The sequence below is a fragment of the Phalangium opilio genome, unplaced genomic scaffold (genome assembly GCF_054372755.1).
Source record: "Phalangium opilio isolate 3A_F unplaced genomic scaffold, DU_Popi_V2 ptg000032l_1, whole genome shotgun sequence".
NCBI lineage: Eukaryota > Metazoa > Arthropoda > Arachnida > Opiliones > Phalangiidae > Phalangium > Phalangium opilio.
The window spans coordinates 11,577,623-11,595,727 of record NW_028324159.1 but is presented as its reverse complement, the minus strand read 5'-3'; the positions used below and the strand labels follow the sequence as shown (position 1 = coordinate 11,595,727).

The 18,105-nt window shown below is 38.5% G+C and overlaps 1 protein-coding gene and 18 non-coding genes across 19 annotated transcripts; 10 read left to right on the top strand and 9 right to left on the bottom strand.

Annotated features, from left to right (window-relative positions):
* Positions 1–506: 506 nt before the first annotated feature.
* TRNAM-CAU (transfer RNA methionine (anticodon CAU)) lies at positions 507–579 on the bottom strand. The gene has a single exon. It is a non-coding gene; the product is annotated as a tRNA-Met (tRNA).
* A 199-nt stretch (positions 580–778) lies between these two features.
* TRNAM-CAU (transfer RNA methionine (anticodon CAU)) lies at positions 779–851 on the bottom strand. The gene has a single exon. It is a non-coding gene; the product is annotated as a tRNA-Met (tRNA).
* A 67-nt stretch (positions 852–918) lies between these two features.
* On the bottom strand, positions 919–991 carry TRNAM-CAU (transfer RNA methionine (anticodon CAU)). Its single transcript has one exon. It is a non-coding gene; the product is annotated as a tRNA-Met (tRNA).
* A 67-nt stretch (positions 992–1,058) lies between these two features.
* On the bottom strand, positions 1,059–1,131 carry TRNAM-CAU (transfer RNA methionine (anticodon CAU)). The gene has a single exon. It is a non-coding gene; the product is annotated as a tRNA-Met (tRNA).
* Positions 1,132–1,878: 747 nt separating this feature from the next.
* On the bottom strand, positions 1,879–1,951 carry TRNAM-CAU (transfer RNA methionine (anticodon CAU)). The gene has a single exon. It is a non-coding gene; the product is annotated as a tRNA-Met (tRNA).
* Positions 1,952–3,525: 1,574 nt separating this feature from the next.
* Positions 3,526–3,598, top strand: TRNAM-CAU (transfer RNA methionine (anticodon CAU)). The gene has a single exon. It is a non-coding gene; the product is annotated as a tRNA-Met (tRNA).
* Positions 3,599–3,665: 67 nt separating this feature from the next.
* Positions 3,666–3,738, top strand: TRNAM-CAU (transfer RNA methionine (anticodon CAU)). The gene has a single exon. It is a non-coding gene; the product is annotated as a tRNA-Met (tRNA).
* Positions 3,739–3,938: 200 nt separating this feature from the next.
* TRNAM-CAU (transfer RNA methionine (anticodon CAU)) lies at positions 3,939–4,011 on the top strand. Its single transcript has one exon. It is a non-coding gene; the product is annotated as a tRNA-Met (tRNA).
* A 474-nt stretch (positions 4,012–4,485) lies between these two features.
* Positions 4,486–4,558, top strand: TRNAM-CAU (transfer RNA methionine (anticodon CAU)). Its single transcript has one exon. It is a non-coding gene; the product is annotated as a tRNA-Met (tRNA).
* Positions 4,559–4,625: 67 nt separating this feature from the next.
* TRNAM-CAU (transfer RNA methionine (anticodon CAU)) lies at positions 4,626–4,698 on the top strand. Its single transcript has one exon. It is a non-coding gene; the product is annotated as a tRNA-Met (tRNA).
* A 747-nt stretch (positions 4,699–5,445) lies between these two features.
* On the top strand, positions 5,446–5,518 carry TRNAM-CAU (transfer RNA methionine (anticodon CAU)). Its single transcript has one exon. It is a non-coding gene; the product is annotated as a tRNA-Met (tRNA).
* Positions 5,519–5,585: 67 nt separating this feature from the next.
* On the top strand, positions 5,586–5,658 carry TRNAM-CAU (transfer RNA methionine (anticodon CAU)). The gene has a single exon. It is a non-coding gene; the product is annotated as a tRNA-Met (tRNA).
* A 67-nt stretch (positions 5,659–5,725) lies between these two features.
* Positions 5,726–5,798, top strand: TRNAM-CAU (transfer RNA methionine (anticodon CAU)). Its single transcript has one exon. It is a non-coding gene; the product is annotated as a tRNA-Met (tRNA).
* Positions 5,799–5,997: 199 nt separating this feature from the next.
* On the top strand, positions 5,998–6,070 carry TRNAM-CAU (transfer RNA methionine (anticodon CAU)). Its single transcript has one exon. It is a non-coding gene; the product is annotated as a tRNA-Met (tRNA).
* Positions 6,071–6,276: 206 nt separating this feature from the next.
* On the top strand, positions 6,277–6,349 carry TRNAM-CAU (transfer RNA methionine (anticodon CAU)). Its single transcript has one exon. It is a non-coding gene; the product is annotated as a tRNA-Met (tRNA).
* Positions 6,350–9,691: 3,342 nt separating this feature from the next.
* TRNAM-CAU (transfer RNA methionine (anticodon CAU)) lies at positions 9,692–9,764 on the bottom strand. The gene has a single exon. It is a non-coding gene; the product is annotated as a tRNA-Met (tRNA).
* A 67-nt stretch (positions 9,765–9,831) lies between these two features.
* On the bottom strand, positions 9,832–9,904 carry TRNAM-CAU (transfer RNA methionine (anticodon CAU)). The gene has a single exon. It is a non-coding gene; the product is annotated as a tRNA-Met (tRNA).
* Positions 9,905–10,110: 206 nt separating this feature from the next.
* Positions 10,111–10,183, bottom strand: TRNAM-CAU (transfer RNA methionine (anticodon CAU)). Its single transcript has one exon. It is a non-coding gene; the product is annotated as a tRNA-Met (tRNA).
* A 3,382-nt stretch (positions 10,184–13,565) lies between these two features.
* LOC149686198 (uncharacterized) lies at positions 13,566–17,077 on the bottom strand. Its single transcript, XM_089871104.1, has 9 exons — positions 16,979–17,077; positions 16,784–16,912; positions 16,341–16,557; positions 15,495–16,226; positions 15,194–15,396; positions 14,960–15,029; positions 14,665–14,833; positions 14,443–14,571; positions 13,566–14,038 (listed from the first exon to the last, which is right to left on the bottom strand). The coding sequence occupies exons 1-8, from the start codon at positions 17,075–17,077 to the stop codon at positions 14,448–14,450; spliced, it is 1,743 nt and encodes a 580-aa protein (XP_089727230.1). The 3' UTR covers positions 13,566–14,038; positions 14,443–14,447.
* Positions 17,078–18,105: the final 1,028 nt, after the last annotated feature.

Here is an 18,105-nt window from a genome sequence, read left to right as displayed (position 1 = left end):
ACTGACGCGCTACATACTGCGCTCTTGAGGCTGTTATTAATCATTTCATTTCTTTATCAATCAAGTATTATATTAACGAAAATCAGCGCCAAAATCTTGCGCCGAGTGAGGATCGAACTCACGACCTTCAGATTATGAGAACTACTGCGCTATCGAGGCTGTTATTAAAACATTTCACATCTTTATCAATCAAGTATTCTTTTACCGAAAATCAGCACCAAACCCATGCCCCGAGTGAGGATCGAACTCACGACCTTCAGATTATGAGACTGACGGGCTACCTACTGCGCTATAGAGGGTGATAGAATAACACGTCACCTCTTTATCAATCAAGTATTCTATTAACGAAAATCAGCGCCAAAATCATAAATCGAGTGAGGATCGAACTCACGACCTTCAGATTATGAGAGCGACGCGCTACCTACTGCGCTATCAAGGCTCTCAGAATAACACGTCACCTCTATATCAATCAAGTATTCTATTTACGAAAATCAGCGCAAAATTCATGCCCCGAGTGAGGATCGAACTCACGACCTTCACATTATGAGACTGACGCGCTACCTACTGCGCTCTCGAGGCTGTTATTAATCATTTCATCTCTTTATCAATCAAGTATTCTATTAACGAAAATCAGCGCCAAAATCATAACTCGAGTGAGGATCGAACTCACGACCTTCAGATTATGAGAGTGACGGGCTACCTACTGCGCTATGGAGGCTGTTAGAATAACACGTCACCTCTTTATCAATTCTATTTACGAAAATCAGCGCCAAAGTCATGCCCCGAGTGAGGATCGAACTCACGACCTTCACATTATGAGACTGACGCGCTACCTACTGCGCTATCGAGGCTGTTATTAAAATATTTCACATCTTTATCAATCAAGTATTCTTTTAACGAAAATCAGCACCAAACTCATGCCCCGAGTGAGGATCGAACTCACGACCTTCAGATTATGAGACTGACGGGCTACCTACTGCGCTATCGAGGCTGTTAGAATAACACGTCACCTCTTTATCAATCAAGTATTCTATTTACGAAAATCAGCGCCAAAGTCATGCCCCGAGTGAGGATCGAACTCACCCCCTTCACATTATGAGACTGACGCGCTACCTACTGCGCTATCGAGGCTGTTATTAATCACTTCATCTCTTTATCAATCAAGTATTCTATTTACGAAAATCAGCGCCAAATTCATGCCCCGAGTGAGGATCGAACTCACGACCTTCACATTATGAGACTGACGCGCTACATACTGCGCTCTTGAGGCTGTTATTAATCATTTCATTTCTTTATCAATCAAGTATTATATTAACGAAAATCAGCGCCAAAATCTTGCGCCGAGTGAGGATCGAACTCACGACCTTCAGATTATGAGAACTACTGCGCTATCGAGGCTGTTATTAAAACATTTCACATCTTTATCAATCAAGTATTCTTTTACCGAAAATCAGCACCAAACCCATGCCCCGAGTGAGGATCGAACTCACGACCTTCAGATTATGAGACTGACGGGCTACCTACTGCGCTATAGAGGGTGATAGAATAACACGTCACCTCTTTATCAATCAAGTATTCTATTAACGAAAATCAGCGCCAAAATCATAAATCGAGTGAGGATCGAACTCACGACCTTCAGATTATGAGAGTGACGGGCTACCTACTGCGCTATCGAGGCTGTTAGAATAACACGTCACCTCTTTATCAATTCTATTTACGAAAATCAGCGCCAAAGTCATGCCCCGAGTGAGGATCGAACTCACGACCTTCACATTATGAGACTGACGCGCTACATACTCCGCTATCGAGGCTGTTATTAAAATATTTCACATCTTTATCAATCAAGTATTCTTTTAACGAAAATCAGCACCAAACTCATGCCCCGAGTGAGCATCGAACTCACGACCTTCAGATTATGAGACTGACGGGCTACCTACTGCGCTATCGAGGCTGTTAGAATAACACGTCACCTCTTTATCAATCAAGTATTCTATTTACGAAAATCAGCGCCAAAGTCATGCTCCGAGTGAGGATCGAACTCACCCCCTTCACATTATGAGACTGACGCGCTACCTACTGCGCTATCGAGGCTGTTATTAATCACTTCATCTATCAAGTATTCTATTTACGAAAATCAGCGCCAAATTCATGCCCCGAGTGAGGATCGAACTCACGACCTTCACATTATGAGACTGACGCGCTACCTACTGCGCTCTTGAGGCTGTTATTAATCATTTCATCTCTTTATCAATCAAGTATTATATTAACGAAAATCAGCGCCAAAATCTTGCGCCGAGTGAGGATCGAACTCACGACCTTCAGATTATGAGAACTACTGCGCTATCGAGGCTGTTATTAAAACATTTCACATCTTTATCAATCAAGTATTCTTTTACCGAAAATCAGCACCAAACTCATGCCCCGAGTGAGGATCGAACTCACGACCTTCAGATTATGAGACTGACGGGCTACCTACTGCGCTATAGAGGGTGATAGAATAACACGTCACCTCTTTATCAATCAAGTATTCTATTAACGAAAATCAGCGCCAAAATCATAAATCGAGTGAGGATCGAACTCACGACCTTCAGATTATGAGAGCGACGCGCTACCTACTGCGCTATCAAGGCTCTCAGAATAACACGTCACCTCTATATCAATCAAGTATTCTATTTACGAAAATCAGCGCCAAACTCATGCCCCGAGTGAGGATCGAAAACACGACCTTCAGATTATGAGAGTGACGGGCTACCTACTGCGCTATCGAGGCTGTTAGAATAACACGTCACCTCTTTATCAATTCTATTAATACTTGATTGATATGGAGGTGACGTGTTATTCGGAGAGCCTTGATAGCGCAGTAGGTAGCGCGTCGCTCTCATAATCTGAAGGTCGTGAGTTCGATCCTCACTCGATTTATGATTTTGGCGCTGATTTTCGTTAATAGAATACTTGATTGATAAAGAGGTGACGTGTTATTCTATCACCCTCTATAGCGCAGTAGGTAGCCCGTCAGTCTCATAATCTGAAGGTCGTGAGTTCGATCCTCACTCGGGGCATGAGTTTGGTGCTGATTTTCGGTAAAAGAATACTTGATTGATAAAGATGTGAAATGTTTTAATAACAGCCTCGATAGCGCAGTAGTTCTCATAATCTGAAGGTCGTGAGTTCGATCCTCACTCGGCGCAAGATTTTGGCGCTGATTTTCGTTAATATAATACTTGATTGATAAAGAGATGAAATGATTAATAACAGCCTCAAGAGCGCAGTAGGTAGCGCGTCAGTCTCATAATGTGAAGGTCGTGAGTTCGATCCTCACTCGGGGCATGAATTTGGCGCTGATTTTCGTAAATAGAATACTTGATAGATGAAGTGATTAATAACAGCCTCGATAGCGCAGTAGGTAGCGCGTCAGTCTCATAATGTGAAGGGGGTGAGTTCGATCCTCACTCGGAGCATGACTTTGGCGCTGATTTTCGTAAATAGAATACTTGATTGATAAAGACGTGACGTGTTATTCTAACAGCCTCGATAGCGCAGTAGGTAGCCCGTCAGTCTCATAATCTGAAGGTCGTGAGTTCGATGCTCACTCGGGGCATGAGTTTGGTGCTGATTTTCGTTAAAAGAATACTTGATTGATAAAGATGTGAAATATTTTAATAACAGCCTCGATAGCGCAGTAGGTAGCGCGTCAGTCTCATAATGTGAAGGTCGTGAGTTCGATCCTCACTCGGGGCATGACTTTGGCGCTGATTTTCGTAAATAGAATTGATAAAGAGGTGACGTGTTATTCTAACAGCCTCGATAGCGCAGTAGGTAGCCCGTCACTCTCATAATCTGAAGGTCGTGTTTTCGATCCTCACTCGGGGCATGAGTTTGGCGCTGATTTTCGTAAATAGAATACTTGATTGATATAGAGGTGACGTGTTATTCTGAGAGCCTTGATAGCGCAGTAGGTAGCGCGTCGCTCTCATAATCTGAAGGTCGTGAGTTCGATCCTCACTCGGGGCATGAGTTTGGTGCTGATTTTCGGTAAAAGAATACTTGATTGATAAAGATGTGATATGTTTTAATAACAGCCTCGATAGCGCAGTAGTTCTCATAATCTGAAGGTCGTGAGTTCGATCCTCACTCGGCGCAAGATTTTGGCGCTGATTTTCGTTAATATAATACATGATTGATAAAGAGATGAAATGATTAATAACAGCCTCAAGAGCGCAGTAGGTAGCGCGTCAGTCTCATAATGTGAAGGTCGTGAGTTCGATCCTCACTCGGGGCATGAATTTGGCGCTGATTTTCGTAAATAGAATACTTGATTGATAAAGAGATGAAGTGATTAATAACAGCCTCGATAGCGCAGTAGGTAGCGCGTCAGTCTCATAATGTGAAGGGGGTGAGTTCGATCCTCACTCGGAGCATGACTTTGGCGCTGATTTTCGTAAATAGAATACTTGATTGATAAAGAGGTGACGTGTTATTCTAACAGCCTCGATAGCGCAGTAGGTAGCCCGTCAGTCTCATAATCTGAAGGTCGTGAGTTCGATGCTCACTCGGGGCATGAGTTTGGTGCTGATTTTCGTTAAAAGAATACTTGATTGATAAAGATGTGAAATATTTTAATAACAGCCTCGATAGCGCAGTAGGTAGCGCGTCAGTCTCATAATGTGAAGGTCGTGAGTTCGATCCTCACTCGGGGCATGACTTTGGCGCTGATTTTCGTAAATAGAATTGATAAAGAGGTGACGTGTTATTCTAACAGCCTCGATAGCGCAGTAGGTAGCCCGTCACTCTCATAATCTGAAGGTCGTGTTTTCGATCCTCACTCGGGGCATGAGTTTGGCGCTGATTTTCGTAAATAGAATACTTGATTGATATAGAGGTGACGTGTTATTCTGAGAGCCTTGATAGCGCAGTAGGTAGCGCGTCGCTCTCATAATCTGAAGGTCGTGAGTTCGATCCTCACTCGATTTATGATTTTGGCGCTGATTTTCGTTAATAGAATACTTGATTGATAAAGAGGTGACGTGTTATTCTATCACCCTCTATAGCGCAGTAGGTAGCCCGTCAGTCTCATAATCTGAAGGTCGTGAGTTCGATCCTCACTCGGGGCATGAGTTTGGTGCTGATTTTCGGTAAAAGAATACTTGATTGATAAAGATGTGAAATGTTTTAATAACAGCCTCGATAGCGCAGTAGTTCTCATAATCTGAAGGTCGTGAGTTCGATCCTCACTCGGCGCAAGATTTTGGCGCTGATTTTCGTTAATATAATACTTGATTGATAAAGAGATGAAATGATTAATAACAGCCTCAAGAGCGCAGTATGTAGCGCGTCAGTCTCATAATGTGAAGGTCGTGAGTTCGATCCTCACTCGGGGCATGAATTTGGCGCTGATTTTCGTAAATAGAATACTTGATTGATAAAGAGATGAAGTGATTAATAACAGCCTCGATAGCGCAGTAGGTAGCGCGTCAGTCTCATAATGTGAAGGGGGTGAGTTCGATCCTCACTCGGGGCATGACTTTGGCGCTGATTTTCGTAAATAGAATACTTGATTGATAAAGAGGTGACGTGTTATTCTAACAGCCTCGATAGCGCAGTAGGTAGCCCGTCAGTCTCATAATCTGAAGGTCGTGAGTTCGATCCTCACTCGGGGCATGAGTTTGGTGCTGATTTTCGTTAAAAGAATACTTGATTGATAAAGATGTGAAATATTTTAATAACAGCCTCGATAGCGCAGTAGGTAGCGCGTCAGTCTCATAATGTGAAGGTCGTGAGTTCGATCCTCACTCGGGGCATGACTTTGGCGCTGATTTTCGTAAATAGAATTGATAAAGAGGTGACGTGTTATTCTAACAGCCTCCATAGCGCAGTAGGTAGCCCGTCACTCTCATAATCTGAAGGTCGTGAGTTCGATCCTCACTCGAGTTATGATTTTGGCGCTGATTTTCGTTAATAGAATACTTGATTGATAAAGAGATGAAATGATTAATAACAGCCTCGAGAGCGCAGTAGGTAGCGCGTCAGTCTCATAATGTGAAGGTCGTGAGTTCGATCCTCACTCGGGGCATGAATTTTGCGCTGATTTTCGTAAATAGAATACTTGATTGATATAGAGGTGACGTGTTATTCTGAGAGCCTTGATAGCGCAGTAGGTAGCGCGTCAGTCTCATTATCTGAAGGTTGTGAGTTCGATCCTCACTCGAGTTATGATTTTGGCGCTGATTTTCGTTAATAGAATACTTGATTGATAAAGAGATGAAGTGATTAATAACAGCCTCGATAGCGCAATAGGTAGCGCTTCAGTCTCATAATGTGAAGGTCGTGAGTTCGATCCTCACTCGGGGCATGACTTTGGCGCTGATTTTCGTAAATAGAATACTTGATTGATAAGAGGTGACGTGTTATTCTAACAGCCTCGATAGCGCAGTAGGTAGCCCGACAGTCTCATAATCTGAAGGTCGTGAGTTCGATCCTCACTGTTGGAACTGAACTGAACTGAACAGTTATCTTCGCTATAATCACATGATAGAGATAAAGAACCTTTGCACCTAAGCCGAGTTTAGGATAAGACTTAATTAGTGATAATGCAACTCACTCCCTCGATCGGACGTTTAAACATAATGATTTCTGATGCTGAACAGAAAATTCGTCGGTTACATTACTTTAAATTTTGCGGTACCGATGGCAAATCAAAATGGCAAATACGTGAATTTTACGTCCACGTTTCATTATCATTTACGGTAAAACAAGAAAACGCGTGTCGCATTACCGCAATTGATACGGTCTAGTAGCATTCCATTTTACGGTACCAATGACAAATAAAAATGGCAAATTCGTGAATTTTAGGGCTAGGTTTTATAACATTTACGGTAAAACAAGAAAACGCGTGTCGCATTACCCCAATTGATACGGTCTAGTAGCATTCCATTTTACGGTACCAATGACAAATAAAAATGGCAAATTCATGAATTTTACGGCTAGGTTTCATTAACATTTACGGTAAAACTAGAAAACGCGTGTCGCATTACCGCAATTGATACGGTCTAGTACCATTCCATTTTACGGTACCAATGACAAATAAAAATGGCAAATTCGTGAATTTTACGTCTAGGTTTCAATAACATTTACGGTAAAACTGGAAAACGCGTGTCGCAGAACCGCAATTGAAACGGTCTAGTTACATTCCATTTTGCGGTACCAATGACAAATAAAAATGGCAAATTCGTGAATTTTAGGGCTAGGTTTCATTAAAAGTTACGGTAAAACAAGAAAACGCGTGTCGCATTACCGCAATTGATATGGCCTAGTAGCATTACATTTTACGGTACCAATGACAAATGAAAATGGCAAATTCGTGAATTTTACGGCTAGGTTTCATTAACATTCATGGTAAATGTAGAAAAGGCGTGTCGCAGAAAGGCAATTGAAACGGTCTAGTTGCATTACCTTTTACGGTACCAATGACAAATATAAGTGGCATATTCGTGAATTAAGGGGCTAGGTTTCAATAACATTTACGGTAAAACTGGAAATCGCATGTCGCATAACCGTAATTTATACGGTAAAGTAGCATGAAAATTTGTCCGAGACTATAAAACAAATAGTTTTATAACAATACATTTAAGAGTACGGAAGACGTACATTTTACGAAATGTCATTCAAAAAGTTTCCATACGAAAGTAAAATATTATTTTCAAATGCTGTTTATTTGACGTCATTTACTTAGTGTTAATCATGGCGCTGTTGCTGTATATTTTACTATAATATGGCAATAAGTTTTAATTCCAGCAAATCTTGGTTTTTTCTGTTGAGTTACATTAAAGTTGAGTGTGAAATTGACATTTTATTTTACGGTCAATTCACTGGCAGCAGACTGCCGGTAATTTGATAGTAAAATTTACGGTAATTTCTTACAGTGAAGTTATTCGGGGTCCTAACTCAACTTCTATGTTGCAAGTGAGATCATATTCTGATATTAGCAACTGTTTCACGTTCTTCGGAGTAAAATCTTTATCAGACCAATGATACGCTAAAGTCTTAATTTGCCTATAGGCTTCTGGAAGTTTATGTAACATTTGGAAGGCTATTTCCATGTCTTATATTTGTAATCCCGCTGCATTCAAATTATCTGCTATCACTATTAAACTTGCTAAGTGTGTTGCCACTGAGCCACCCTTATATCGACAGCTTATAAATTCTGATCGTAAGTCTGTCATACGCGCTTTTGATTTGGGTTCTTATATTCGTGCTAAAATATCCCACGCTTCCTTTGCTGTATCGCACTTCTCTATAATACTCTTGTGGGGGTCATCACACGCTAATGAAAATTTTGATAACGCTTTCTGCGATCTTCTAAGATATGCTGTTTTCGCGTCTTCTGAAGCTGATGCCTCTGGTTCTTTTTTTTTCCATCCAGCAATCCCCATAAACCATAGTCTAATAATGCCATTCGCATATCGCGCTTCCAGGTCTCATAATTGCAATAATTTAATTTTCGAAATGATAGAGCATTGCCTGCGTTGTTTGTCTCTACGTAATCGGCCATTGTAATTATAAATATTCTCTACTTTACTTAATATTCCAGCTTACCATGTCATATAATACTCTAATAATACTATTTAAATGCTTATTTACTCCCTTCTTGTTTAACTTCCTAGTACTCCTTAACTTCTCAAATGGTTTTATGATTGGCTTATTTCTGTTTACTAGCTTACTTAATGGTCTTATTATTATTATTAAATTATGGTTAAAATGTTCCATTAAATGTTCATCAGTTCATACTTAGATCACCATTACTATTATACTTAAATTATAATTATTATCGCGTACTGTTCAGTCTTAGGTTTCTTCTTGTTATGTGTAACTCACCGCCGTTGTTTGTACTGTTCTTGTCCTCTGTTGTATGGCTTCTTGTTTCTTAAGTCGCTCTTCCTGGGTTGCTTGTTGTGAGCATGTTTTAACTTGTCCAAGACAGTTCCATTCCTCGATTAGTTGACACACTTGGTCTGGGTTTTCTAACCCTAACTTCCACGTTGTACCGGATTACCGCACTGATTTTGACTGCCCCGTTCGTCGCTAAGCCTCGGCTATGTACATTGACTCCGTCCGCGTAAACTGTTTATTACCGCGTCTGTACCATTAATCACGTTAAATACTTGTTGAATACCGTTAAATACCGCGAACCACGCTCTGCTACCATGTTAAATTAATATTCAAGTAATGACGCCGGATTATATAAAACCATATTAGTTTATTATTATTCAGTTTAAGTTAAGTTAGTCATAGTTCTTCATTTCGGGAAAGCATTCTTACTGTTATTACATACTGGTTATAATTACAAATAGTTGAATACGTCCTACTACAATACTAGGTCTACCTAGCGTTACACACGAGAGGCACATCCTGAGGGTGACTCACTGGTAGAGAACCGATCGAGAGAGAGAGTGAGAGAGTAATGCATTATCACAAATTCAGTCTAATCCTAAACTCGGGTTAGGTGCAAAGGTTCTTTATCTCTATCATGTGATTATATATATTATATCAGCGCCAAACTCATGCCCCGAGTGAGGATCGAAAACACGACCTTCAGATTATGAGAGTGACGGGCTACCTACTGCGCTATCGAGGCTGTTAGAATAACACGTCACCTCTTTATCAATTCTATTTACGAAAATCAGCGCCAAAGTCATGCCCCGAGTGAGGATCGAACTCACGACCTTCACATTATGAGACTGACGCGCTACCTACTGCGCTATCGAGGCTGTTATTAAAATATTTCACATCTTTATCAATCAAGTATTCTTTTAACGAAAATCAGCACCAAACTCATGCCCCGAGTGAGCATCGAACTCACGACCTTCAGATTATGAGACTGACGGGCTACCTACTGCGCTATCGAGGCTGTTAGAATAACACGTCACCTCTTTATCAATCAAGTATTCTATTTACGAAAATCAGCGCCAAAGTCATGCTCCGAGTGAGGATCGAACTCACCCCCTTCACATTATGAGACTGACGCGCTACCTACTGCGCTATCGAGGCTGTTATTAATCACTTCATCTCTTTATCAATCAAGTATTCTATTTACGAAAATCAGCGCCAAATTCATGCCCCGAGTGAGGATCGAACTCACGACCTTCACATTATGAGACTGACGCGCTACCTACTGCGCTCTCGAGGCTGTTATTAATCATTTCATCTCTTTATCAATCAAGTATTATATTAACGAAAATCAGCGCCAAAATCTTGCGCCGAGTGAGGATCGAACTCACGACCTTCAGATTATGAGAACTACTGCGCTATCGAGGCTGTTATTAAAGCATTTCACATCTTTATCAATCAAGTATTCTTTTAACGTAAATCAGCACCAAACTCATGCCCCGAGTGAGGATCGAACTCACGACCTTCAGATTATGAGACTGACGGGCTACCTACTGCGCTATAGAAGGTGATAGAATAACACGTCACCTCTTTATCAATCAAGTATTCTATTAACGAAAATCAGCGCCAAAATCATAACTCGAGTGAGGATCGAACTCACGACCTTCAGATTATGAGAGCGACGCGCTACCTACTGCGCTCTCGAGGCTGTTATTAATCATTTCATCTCTTTATCTGTTGGAACTGAACAGTTATCTTCGCTATAATCACATGATAGAGATAAAGAACCTTTGCACCTAACCCGAGTTTAGGATTAGACTGAATTTGTGATAATGCATTACTCTCTCACTCTCTCTCTCGATCGGTTCTCTACCAGTGAGTCACCCTCAGGATGTGCCTCTCGTGTGTAACGCTAGGTAGACCTAGTATTGTAGTAGGACGTATTCAACTATTTGTAATTATAACCAGTATGTAATAACAGTAAGAATGCTTTCCCGAAATGAAGAACTATGACTAACTTAACTTAAACTGAATAATAATAAACTAATATGGTTTTATATAATCCGGCGTCATTACTTGAATATTAATTTAACATGGTAGCAGAGCGTGGTTCGCGGTATTTAACGGTATTCAACAAGTATTTAACGTGATTAATGGTACAGACGCGGTAATAAACAGTTTACGCGGACGGAGTCAATGTATGAGGCTTAGCGACGAACGGGGCAGTCAAAATCAGTGCGGTAATCCGGTACAACGTGGAAGTTAGGGTTAGAAAACCCAGACCAAGTGTGTCAACTAATCGAGGAATGGAACTGTCTTGGACAAGTTAAAACATGCTCACAACAAGCAACCCAGGAAGAGCGACTTAAGAAACAAGAAGCCATACAACAGAGGACAAGAACAGTACAAACAACGGCGGTGAGTTACACATAACAAGAAGAAACCTAAGACTGAACAGTACGCGATAATAATTATAATTTAAGTATAATAGTAATGGTGATCTAAGTATGAACTGATGAACATTTAATGGAACATTTTAACCATAATTTAATAATAATAATAAGACCATTAAGTAAGCTAGTAAACAGAAATAAGCCAATCATAAAACCATTTGAGAAGTTAAGGAGTACTAGGAAGTTAAACAAGAAGGGAGTAAATAAGCATTTAAATAGTATTATTAGAGTATTATATGACATGGTAAGCTGGAATATTAAGTAAAGTAGAGAATATTTATAATTACAATGGCCGATTACGTAGAGACTAACAACGCAGGCAATGCTCTATCATTTCGAAAATTAAATTATTGCAATTATGAGACCTGGAAGCGCGATATGCGAATGGCATTATTAGACTATGGTTTATGGGGATTGCTGGATGGAAAAAAAAAGAACCAGAGGCATCAGCTTCAGAAGACGCGAAAACAGCATATCTTAGAAGATCGCAGAAAGCGTTATCAAAATTTTCATTAGCGTGTGATGACCCCCACAAGAGTATTATAGAGAAGTGCGATACAGCAAAGGAAGCGTGGGATATTTTAGCACGAATATAAGAACCCAAATCAAAAGCGCGTATGACAGACTTACGATCAGAATTTATAAGCTGTCGATATAAGGGTGGCTCAGTGGCAACACACTTAGCAAGTTTAATAGTGATAGCAGATAATTTGAATGCAGCGGGATTACAAATATAAGACATGGAAATAGCCTTCCAAATGTTACATAAACTTCCAGAAGCCTATAGGCAAATTAAGACTTTAGCGTATCATTGGTCTGATAAAGATTTTACTCCGAAGAACGTGAAACAGTTGCTAATATCAGAATATGATCTCACTTGCAACATAGAAGTTGAGTTAGGACCCCGAATAACTTCACTGTAAGAAATTACCGTAAATTTTACTATCAAATTACCGGCAGTCTGCTGCCAGTGAATTGACCGTAAAATAAAATGTCAATTTCACACTCAACTTTAATGTAACTCAACAGAAAAAACCAAGATTTGCTGGAATTAAAACTTATTGCCATATTATAGTAAAATATACAGCAACAGCGCCATGATTAACACTAAGTAAATGACGTCAAATAAACAGCATTTGAAAATAATATTTTACTTTCGTATGGAAACTTTTTGAATGACATTTCGTAAAATGTACGTCTTCCGTACTCTTAAATGTATTGTTATAAAACTATTTGTTTTATAGTCTCGGACAAATTTTCATGCTACTTTACCGTATAAATTACGGTTATGCGACATGCGATTTCCAGTTTTACCGTAAATGTTATTGAAACCTAGCCCCTTAATTCACGAATATGCCACTTATATTTGTCATTGGTACCGTAAAAGGTAATGCAACTAGACCGTTTCAATTGCCTTTCTGCGACACGCCTTTTCTACATTTACCATGAATGTTAATGAAACCTAGCCGTAAAATTCACGAATTTGCCATTTTCATTTGTCATTGGTACCGTAAAATGTAATGCTACTAGACCATATCAATTGCGGTAATGCGACACGCGTTTTCTTGTTTTACCGTAACTTTTAATGAAACCTAGCCCTAAAATTCACGAATTTGCCATTTTTATTTGTCATTGGTACCGCAAAATGGAATGTAACTAGACCGTTTCAATTGCGGTTCTGCGACACGCGTTTTCCAGTTTTACCGTAAATGTTATTGAAACCTAGACGTAAAATTCACGAATTTGCCATTTTTATTTGTCATTGGTACCGTAAAATGGAATGGTACTAGACCGTATCAATTGCGGTAATGCGACACGCGTTTTCTAGTTTTACCGTAAATGTTAATGAAACCTAGCCGTAAAATTCATGAATTTGCCATTTTTATTTGTCATTGGTACCGTAAAATGGAATGCTACTAGACCGTATCAATTGGGGTAATGCGACACGCGTTTTCTTGTTTTACCGTAAATGTTATAAAACCTAGCCCTAAAATTCACGAATTTGCCATTTTTATTTGTCATTGGTACCGTAAAATGGAATGCTACTAGACCGTATCAATTGCGGTAATGCGACACGCGTTTTCTTGTTTTACCGTAAATGATAATGAAACGTGGACGTAAAATTCACGTATTTGCCATTTTGATTTGCCATCGGTACCGCAAAATTTAAAGTAATGTAACCGACGAATTTTCTGTTCAGCATCAGAAATCATTATGTTTAAACGGCAATATTCCTTTAATAAATCTGAAAAAATAGTAGTAGCAGACCCTACCACATCACAGCATACATTTTAAAGTAATTCGAAAATTAACATAACAAGTAAAAATTGATTTCAAGGTAAAACTAACACGTGTAACTTTTAACCAATAGATAAAATATTTTACTTTCAATCGCATGAAAATAAGTGTAAATACGATGTAATTCCCCTACATAAATTCAATTTGGAGTGTTTCAAATTTTACACTAACAAGTTTATTAGAGGTCATTTAGTTGTAGTGGGTTCTTAAATTTTTATTTTTTCCCGTTGTTCTTGAACGAATAATTCTGACATATTGCAAACATTTTTATTTATAAAAATTTGGCTATTACATAAATATTATGCAAATGAAAATAATAAACCCTTCACTTTTGGGTCCTGTTTTCTTGAAAATCAATGAGTATTTGTTCGACCCACAGCATCTTGTAATACGACGTAAAAAGTCTAGAGAAGAAATTAAATTTGCCATTGCAGCAACTAGGTGTCTAATTTCCAGATCACATACCTCACAGTTTTGTAGTTTTCTAAATTAAATCTTACCTATTGATGAGATAAAGACACATTTAATTAAGCAAGGGGATGAGTGGTCATTGAAATTTTACACCTGGTTTCAATATGTTACAGGTTACCGACAATAAGACACAAATTAATTCTAATATGTTTAATCATAAATTTTTTTAAAGCAATCTCGGAGCAAATAGTGAATTATATAATATTAATAGTAATTTTATCGGTCCTAGATATATATCCTTATACGACCAAGTGATACAGTGTGTAAAATCGCACATTAACAAAACCAATTGCCAAGGGATGTAATCCAGATTAATTCTTTTGAAATGTGTACTTACTGTTCTTAATCATTGCTGTCCCGATTTCTCTGAGAAGCAGCAATCAAGTTGGCCAACGTCAAGATTTTTCGGTTGACACCATTTTTCTTTCCTTTAGTTCCATTAATTGGGTCAATTAACATTAGCCTCCTGAAAATTTAGTTCAAATATTTATTTTTCAATATTCACGATGCAATGTCAGACCATGCTCAGTCAGCACACAAAATATATGAACAGTAACACCTCTGAATGTATTCCAAGGATACAGACAATTTATCTGGATACTGGATGTTAAAAACATAATAAGCCCCAAACATTAAAGCAATAGCAGACAAAAAACTCGTCAAACCAATAAAAAGCACTCTGCTATCAATTGCAATAGCAAATTCTGTAGCGGTTAAAAGGGAAGATCCTGAAAACAAAATTCACATAAATATCCTTAAATTACTACAATTTATAATTCATGTATAGTTGTTCGTCAATCAGTTTCTTGCTTTACACGCCCTATAGCAATTTCCAGATATTAAAAGGTACATACCAAAAGCGACAACGCATGGGTGACTTGGAAATTCCGCTCTACTTTCGATATCAGCAAAACTCTCATTAGCCTAGGAAATACGACTTTCATTAAAAATGTCACAAAATATTATTTTCCAATTTAACTGCTTCGAGCCATGATCAAGAATAACCCATTCTGGACCCTTTTTTCACAGCGATTGCTTTACCTTGCATTTAACAATCTAGAAGTCACATTAATGTTTTATTTGCTCACCGGGCTTATGAGAAAAAGCTTGGAAAAATCTTCCTTGAAATACTCAACGATGAAACAAAAGAGAATTCTAGTTTCAGATTCAACATCTGAAGATTCTGACAATAAAGTTAGAATGTTTTTCAACGAAGTATATTTTTTTTCTGTTGCTTGAAGAAAGTAATGTGGGTTTCTAGTTCCTTCTCCAAGGAGGCAACTAGTTGATGCTTAATATTGAATCCAAGAAGTCCTTCGGCGTGCCCAAAAAACCCTTGCTCTTTAAAAAGATAGGGATGCTCATCTTTCTAGTACAGTGTTCCTTTGCCATCGTTAATATCAAGACGCTGCAAAGCGTAATTCTTCTTAAATTGTTTGGAGACTTCATCGTTGTAGGCAGTCTCTCGGAACATTCTTTTCAATAATTTGTTGTCTTCGACCATAACTTCTTTTTGAGGAATTGAAACGGTAGGTGCAAAATCCACACATCCATAGCTGTCGGGGGTTGAAACACTACGTTTGACTTGAATAGTTACCCCGGAGGTATCAGCATCCATGTGTTTCGTAGCAGCACTAGATGACTTTGCAACACGCCTAACTCTTGATTTCATGCTTCTGAGAGTATTTTCAGTGCGATTAATTAATTGGTTCAAAAAACTTCCATATCCAGATCCGATCACTTTATCACCAGCTCCATCTCGAAGGGAATGTGGATATTGGCAAACTATTTTCTGAGCAACGAATTTTAAATCGGCCCTCAGTGGTCCTGGCAAAATGTTCATAACGCTCTCGACTACGTGCTTTACTAGAGCACATCTTTCTGGTTTTTCAAGGAAAATCTTCTGGTGAAGGGCATTTTGTACTTCGACAGGAAGTTGCAATAAATCCAAGTTGTATGTTGCAATATTCGTGCCGTTAGAAGACTTTACGCCAACTTTAAAAGCCGAAGACGAACCCGAGGTACCGAGAGAAGTGTAGCTTTCATGGTCTCTATTTTGGTCTGATGAAATCGACGTATCCAAATTTTGCATAGATTCCGCATTACCAGCCTTTTTATCTTCTAAAATAAACAAATGTATTAAGAGGTAAACATGCTTCAAAAAAGTGTATTTGAGAAACACTCATTCAAAGTTAAAAATAGTTCAAATATTATATGAAACCCCACTATGCTTACTTTTCTTTAAGCTTGAAAGGAGCTTTCGAGCGTGTATCGGCTTCATTATTTCTTTTAAATCCGATTCTACAACCACAGTTTGTAGATCATGGAGTGAGTCAACTCCTAGGTTCTGAAGGCCATCTAATAGGTTTTTAACCTCGTCCCCACTATAATTTGGTAACACTTTTTTGATGTGCTCCTCTATGGTAAGTTCTTCCATTGTATAACTCAGTGCCTAAAATAAATTTCACGTAAACCAGTTAAAATAATAGATGATACAAATAGGGAAAACAGAAATAAAGGTGCAATTGTCGGCTCAATTGATCTCACTCCGTTAAACATGTAACTACACAGAACAGAGAATGTGGAAAGATAAATAACAAAAAAATAGACCCAGAAAATAACTTTAGCGATATTTTTATTTATGAGACAAAAGCAATTGAATGCTTTAAATTAAGCACAATCATTTTTCCAGCTCTGTAGGAAATAAGAGGGTAGTAATCAGGAAGCTCTCTATAATCCAGGCAACCAAATTCTACTTCGACATTAGCAGTAAGCTCATAAGCATGAATATAGGGGATATGAGTCGCCTTCAATAATTTCATAACAAAATACACATTTGAGTCTAACACAATAGCAAAAGAGATTTGACCTACGTTAAAGATTCCAATATTATCATCTTCATTTATAAATAGAAACTGATCTTTCTCGTATTTGGTGCCCTTGATAGATATTTTCATGGTAAAGGTAGGCATTCCTCCTTCATAGTTATAAATTTTTTTAAAACACTTCTGAATTTCAGAGCCTAAACCTTTTGGATCAAAACAATGGTTATTGGGCACTTTAATGTCTTCTCCAAATAAGTACTATAATAAGCTTGTAGCAATTGGTGTAGCGTCGCCAGACTTTTCGTAATATTTCTAAAATTACCAGTTTTTCTAGCTATTTTCCTAAAATATAAATGAAAACTTTCAAATCGTAAAGTCCATAGCCATATCAATGGTCCATGTTCCAAAATTTGGGCCGGGTAGTGCTTTAAATAGTGGTGCTTAGGTCTTAATGAAACGTCCTTAAATAGTTCTACTCTTAAGGCTAAATAATCACAAATCTTATGATTTAAGATAGCAATCTGATCCTCAGAAATTATAGGTGCAAATATTAACTCACATATCTCTTTAAGAGCAAGTATTAAGGTCCAAACTTCGTCGTTAACATTTTTGATATAATCATGAACCACAACCGTAAAAAGTCGCAAAAAACACCAATTTTGAGATGCGTTTCCTGACAGTTTATTGGAATTTTCTTTCAATGGAGCAGGTGCGCTTGTGGCATCTGCCCCATAGAGTTTAAATTTCTTAAAGAGCGCGTTTATTTGTGGATATGTGAACCACATTTTTTCAGTTAAGCTTTTTATGTACAACATTAAGTCATGGCCAATACAACTAGGAAGTCCAGAATCGCACACGTGAAAGTATGTCAGTTCGTTGAAAACAGATTGTTTTTTTACTCCTGAAACATGTTTCACTTTATCGCTAACTTTCGCGGCTAATTGAAGCCTAGTAACTGAAATTTCGTATGTTTCTTTTGTACGAAGCTGGCTAATTTCTGACAAATTATTATCTGGCACACATATTTCACAAAATCGACACAAATATCCACTCTTAAAGCTTTAATTAAAGCCGCCAACACCGTGGGACCCTAAATTGTCTCCAACAATACAGTGTAAAAATCCTTTAACTATACCCGGAAAACCTTCAATTGATAAAGATACTCCAATTTCCAA

What these genes read in the sequence shown, in the direction of transcription:
- LOC149686198 (XM_089871104.1), bottom strand. Translation starts at nt 17,077, where the DNA reads ATGCCTACCTTTACCATGAAAATATCTATCAAGGGCACCAAATACGAG. An exon ending in GCGTCTTGATATTAACGATG is followed by an intron (nt 15,397 to 15,494) that starts GCAAAGGAACAC and finishes TTCAATATTAAG; the next exon opens with CATCAACTAGTTGCCTCCTT. An exon ending in CCCATGCGTTGTCGCTTTTG is followed by an intron (nt 14,834 to 14,959) that starts GTATGTACCTTT and finishes TTTTGTTTTCAG; the next exon opens with GATCTTCCCTTTTAACCGCT.